General features: G+C 43.1%; 1 protein-coding gene across 1 annotated transcript; it reads left to right on the top strand.

The window, feature by feature from the left end:
- Positions 1–431: 431 nt before the first annotated feature.
- LOC310787260 (DELTA-stichotoxin-Hcr4a-like) lies at positions 432–2,548 on the top strand. Its single transcript, XM_083648631.1, has 3 exons — positions 432–557; positions 1,147–1,283; positions 1,665–2,548. The coding sequence occupies exons 2-3, from the start codon at positions 1,180–1,182 to the stop codon at positions 2,113–2,115; spliced, it is 555 nt and encodes a 184-aa protein (XP_083504757.1). The 5' UTR covers positions 432–557; positions 1,147–1,179; the 3' UTR covers positions 2,116–2,548.
- The last annotated feature ends 3,486 nt before the right edge of the window (positions 2,549–6,034 follow it).

Below are 6,034 nucleotides of genomic sequence, written 5' to 3' on the forward strand. Positions count from 1 at the left end.
ATGTGTTTCAGGGTCAATTTGTGATTTTGTCAGAGCAGCTACATAATGTGGTCTTTGGCCTCCAACAACTCGAAACGAGGAAAGTTGCTCCAGAGATGCTTGTATGAACTTGATCAGTCTGCATATTGTCCCGATTGCAACATACATACCACAGGAACGAAATACCTATGGTACTTAGTCAGACAGACATCCAAGCACACACACAGGACAATGAGTGCTGAGTGAGTGATCCTTGTTTGCCTAACAAGTCTAGATCCAATGGGAAATTGTTCTGGTCTACTCGGTCACAGACTAGCCGGGTGTGGCAGCTTTCTCCCAGAGAGAGAGAACAAGGCAGTGTGTTCTTTTCATATAGTTTCATCTCTCTACTTGTCGTGGGCGATGAGTAACTGTGTTCAAAGAGGGCGGATACTGTCCCACTGGGGTTGTGTTGCAAGTGGGAGGGTTTCCTGGGCGACGGCATACGTACATCCTGGTTTGAATTTTTTTTACCTGCTTTCTAGCTGTTAAGCTTTTCTCATCTTGGAACTTGGAGCACGAGCAAAGGTTCTCAACAGGTAAGACTGCAAGATCTACATTTGACGCAACAAAGTTGATTGGAATACAGGATAAGTTGATAGAAGACAGTATAGAGTTTTGGCAACAGCTCATGTGTAGAAAAACAGCAATGTATGGAAGCACAAAGACGCTGTAAAGATTTGTTGGATCTGTTCAAGGGAGGATTATTTTCTCCAGTGTTTTTCCACTTTTAACGTCATTATTGCATGGTAATGCTACTTAGTGTGTAATTAAAGATGCACAAGCTTTAATGAGGCAAAAAGAGTCAACAGTCATTCTATGATTATTCACAACTGCTTTGAAATTTGTCTCATTAGCCCCTGATGTATATAGTATTTTGTATACATCCAGCTAAGAAAGAGCTATCTATGTGTGCAACTGAAGGTCAAAGCAGTGCCAACAGAGTAAGTAAGCATAGCTGAAGAGGACATTCTGCTCTTCTCCAGTGTGTTAGGAAATGGGAGTGGCAGTGATATGTGCATCTTTCAAGCCGTCTGTCAATCTCAACCGACTAACATTGTGACTAACATTGTGTTTAACACTGTGGTTAACACTGTGGTTAACACTGTGGCACTGCCTCTGTTTCAGGGTATCACAAGCAGACAGCAAAGCCATTCCAAGATGACAGAGTCAGCCGAGGCCGTAGCCGCTAATGTGACCACTAGGAGAAATGTTACCATTGAGATCAGCAACCTCACTAACAACTACTGCCTCATCAACCCCAGGTAAGTCCTGATTCTATTGGACTGGTTGTCATGTATTTTGACTGAGGCAATACAGATACAAACGTAACCGAGTGAATGTGAGTCCTGAGTGGTAGCGAGTAAGTTGGTTAAACTCACTGTCCAGTATAACGGCCGGTTAACCAGCTCCGCCGAGGGAGCTAGCTCTCTTGGGGTTGGAGTTAGCGTGTACACTTTGCAAGCGGGAGATCGTGGGATTGAATCCCGCCTCCACCCAGCCCTTAACATGGGTTGCTGCCAGTACTGTCAACACAATGCAAGCTACACAAATAAAACATGTAATGCATGTGTGTGTGTGTGTGTGTGTGTGTGTGTGTGTGTGTGTGTGTGTGTGTGTGTGTGTGTGTGTGTGTGTGAATATAGGGTGTTCCTGGACAATGGGGAGACATTCAACCCGCCTCAGCCCACGGTGCGCCCCCTAAAGACGGAGGTTTGCACTTTCAGCAAGTGCAGCAACAAAGCAACCGGCACCGTTGGCGTGATGACCTATGACCTCTTCGAGCGGTCGCAGAACGACTACATCGAGACGGTGGCCATCATGTTCTCGGTTCCCTGGGACTACAACCTGTACAAGAACTGGTTCGCGGTGGGCATCTACGGCAAGGGCCGCAACTGCGATGAGGCACTGTACAAAGAGATGTACTACAACAAGACCCAGCAGGGGTTTGTCAGGGAGGAAGCCACTGGTTCAGGAATCAATTATATGGGCAACTACCTCGACATCAGGGCCACCATGTCACCACTGGGCAAGGCCGTCCTGAAGGTGGAGGTGTGGGATAAGCTCTTTGCATCCATGGGCCAGCAGGCATGCTAGAGAGGCCCCTTCCTCCATCTGTTTTTGTCATACTTTTGACGCGTCCCTATGGCAGAATCCACCCCTCCACCTCAAGCTATTACCTGACAGACAGACGGCTTCTATTACAGTCGACATGCATGGCTTCACAGATGTATTGTCGCTGACATGTGTCTGTATGTCTAGGTATTACCCTTCAGTAAATCTGCTTAACATCAGAGTTTAGTTTGTTTATAAATCCAGGCAGCAATATCCTCTCTTTTTAGCCGAAGCCTCGGTCTGCTTCAATAGCATCCGGCTTTAAAATGACATCTTTAGAAATGTAAAATCAAAGGATGACTCACCGGAGGATGAGGGCACATAGCTTAGTAGAACACACTCGGAGCTTGTCTGTATTTACCTTGCCACTGTTGGTCTGGAGGAATAAAATAAACGCGTGTTTTTTTTGCTGAAGCTATTTGTGTATGAGTGTCTGTTGATTGAGTTCGGAATAGTCCTTAAAGAGAAATGATATTGAATTCTATGAATACAAATGACCGTTTCAATGTGCTACTTACCATTGCATTAACCATCCACACTGTGCTCGAGTGTGCATTTGCAATGGATTAAAAATGATTGCTGTGAAGTGGAACTGAGTTTTGAAGAGAAGAGGAGGCTGCATCTTTCCCCATGGGAATAGTGTAACAACACAGGTTCAGGACACACCCTTCTCATGGTGACAGCATCCAAGCACATCACGCACTGTGAAGCCCAAAGCATTGTTCAAACTTGCTGTATGTTGATCTCAATGTCAATTTAAGCTAATTATTAGACTATTTTAAACCTTTATTTAAATCTTTATAAGTTTCAAATCACACATATATATATATATATATATATTTTTTTTAATAATTAAAATTATAAAATTAGGTAACACTTTATAATAACGTTCAGTTCTAAGTCATTTATAAGCCTTTAGTTAATGATGAACTAATTATTTATGAAACAATATTTGTTGATGATTAATAATTAATTAATTGGGGGCACGATGGCACAGTAGCGCTCTTGCCTCCCACTCTCGCCTCACAGCAAGAAGGTCCTTGGTTTGATTCCCACCTGGGACGTGTTGGCAGTGCACTGGGGGTGCCCCCATGCCTTCGGTGCCTGATGCCCAGGTGGGCTATCTCATGAAAAGGGCCTTTCTGTGTAGAGTTTGCATGTTCTCCCCGTGCTCCCCTAGGTTTTCCTCCATAACCCAAAACTAAAAACATGCAAGAAGATTGTCATCTGACCCACCCATCAGCGGTTGGAAGAAGTTGGTCCCTGGGCGCTTCACTGTAGCTGACCACCACTCCTGGCCTGACCAAGGAGGACAAGCCAGGATGGGATAAATGAGGAGGACAAATTTCACAGTGCCTCCAGAACGTGTGTGTGTGTGTGTGTGCGTGTGTGTGTGTGTGTGTGTGTGTGTGCGTGTGTTGGCTGCCGTGCACGTGTGTGCATGCTATGATGTGTCTGTGACAAAATAAAGATGGGGTTTGTCTGTGCGGTTTAATCTTTAATGACTGGATGTGTGTTCGAGAAGACATGTCTATACCCTCTCCAGCCCGTCAGCAGTTACAAGCAGTGCAGTACAAACTACAAAGTGTTCCTCACCTGTTATGATGTGTAAATCATTTACAATTCAAATTTTACAAGGCTTTCTGCATCCCCTAATCTAAGGTGTAATCAATTAGTCACACATAGGCTAAATGTGTTACAAGGGGGTAGCTCCGTGTGTGAAAATCAAAGCCAATGCAGAAGTGTCTTAAACTTGCATTCTTTTGAATGGCCTGCAGGGGGCGGCCCATTGGTTTGTGGACCTCCGTTTTGAAGCCTCAAGTATGGCATTGGCCGTTGGCTGCCATCTTGGTTCTCGCGCAGCTCGTGCAAGACGCGTAAGACCAGGGCTTTCCCACAGCACGGCCTGCTATTTTGTCCATGCTGTGCGATTAAGGCAACCTGTCAATCATGCCCCAGTCTGCTTCATCTTCTATTTTTCTTTAAATGGGACCATAATTTACAAAATGAACATCATGCTGTATTGAAGAATATTTGAAACTAGCGATTGAGACCATAAACTCATTAGGAAAGTGGGTTTACTGAGGCCATAAATCAAGTGAGAAGTAGGGTAATTTTTCCATTGACTTCCATACAATCTAACTTATTTTTTGCAGCCAGTGGTCACTCCTGTGGTCACCCCTGCAGGCCATTCGAAAGAATGCAGGTTTAAGACACTTCCACAATAGCTTCAATTTTCACAAACGGAGCTACCCCCTTGTATGTAACACATTTATGTGTGATGAATGGTTTACAATTTAGATTAGGGGATGCAGAAAGTCTTGTAAATTAATTGTTAATGATTTACACATCATTTATAACAGGGGAGCAACACGTTGTAGTTTGTACTGCAGTGCCTGTAAGTGCTGACTGCTTCTGCAGGCCTGGGGAGGGTATAGGCAGCTGTCTTCTCTGTCATATAGCCCCTGTTCATCAGATTTGTGGAATATCAAATCTTTGAATGAACTACAAATGATGTGTAATATATAAACTACTTATTAATCATCTACATGTGTATTGTTTTACAAATTATTAGTTTATCATTAACTAAAGGCTTATAAATGACTTATAACTGAACGTTATTAGAAAGTGATAGCTAAAATTCTGATTTCCAGTTTTCCTGCTGAAAATCAGTGTCTCGGTGAAAACTTCCATTTAATCTCACTACAAAGACCGTAATGAAAACAAAACATAAATACAACCTACAGTATATATACGCACAGTATATTAGTCTGAGTTACTAATGTGAATGATTATTTAGTACAACTATAGTTTTATCCATTTGGTGAAAGTATTAAATAGCAGAGATAAAGATGCGCTCTATCTACCTTCCTCACCATCATGGCATAGAAGACCGATAGCACACTAAAACTACTTCAACTGAGTGATTATTGTCAATTTTTTCCACAAGGGCTTCCATAGATACTCTTTTTGTGACTGTTTTTTCTTATAACCTTTAGCAGGGATGACAAACAAGATAGTGTAGAATGAGACAGGAATGCATTTAGGTGAAGACACCATTATTTCCCTACTGTCCAGCAACTCATTATGCTCGCTAACAGGCTCATAACTCTCTACCTGGGAGAAATGACAATCTTGATGCGTTATCATATCATCAAAATCCCCCCACACTTTGTCTTACGGTAATGGCACAGCACAGTCTGTGCAGATGCAGTCATTAACCTTTGGAAGATGTGGCGTTGTAAAGGAGGAGGCCGTGTATAAGCTTTCAATTTACATCCCGGGCTGAAGTGATTGGGTTTCCTCGCCGCAATTCTACTGTATTTACTCAACACACTGCATTTCTAACTCTGCTTCCCCGCTAAATTCATGATGCTTTTGCAGCGTTAACTGGTTTCCTGCCACAAAGACACCCAGATCAAAGGTTTTTGCTCGCTGTCACCATTTGCATTTGCATAAAAGCCATACATAATATAGAGGCATAAACTAGGCCTGTTTAGGCTCAATCCCTGAAGCATTGCCTCGAGTGGTGTATTGGAGGAATGACATGCCGTCCCTCTAAACAGATGGGGACACGCTAAGCAGAAACTTTTGTATGCCGCAGCTTTGAAATGGGGATAAATTCCCACACAATCCTTTCACATTTCTCCTCTCAGTCTCCCTCGTGAGTTCTCTACCTGCATACATTTACTTCCTCTTTCATGGCTTGTTTATTGTGTGTGTTTGTATTTCGGTATACGAGTGTTTATGTCTCTGTGTGTGTGTGTGTGTGTGTGTGTGGGTTTGTGTGTCCATGAGCTCTCTGAATGTATGCCTGAACAATGTATTTCCCTGTGTAGATCAACTTTAGCAGCTCAGCATTGTGGATTGAGTCTGCTGATATTTACCGCTAAACAGGATT

Source organism: Poromitra crassiceps (genome assembly GCF_964638095.1).
Source record: "Poromitra crassiceps genome assembly, chromosome: 13".
NCBI lineage: Eukaryota > Metazoa > Chordata > Actinopteri > Beryciformes > Melamphaidae > Poromitra > Poromitra crassiceps.

Coding starts and splice junctions, on each gene's coding strand:
- LOC310787260 (XM_083648631.1), top strand. CDS start 1,180: ATGACAGAGTCAGCCGAGGCCGTAGCCGCTAATGTGACCACTAGGAGA. Junction 1,284..1,664: donor TACTGCCTCATCAACCCCAG/GTAAGTCCTGAT, acceptor GTGTGAATATAG/GGTGTTCCTGGACAATGGGG.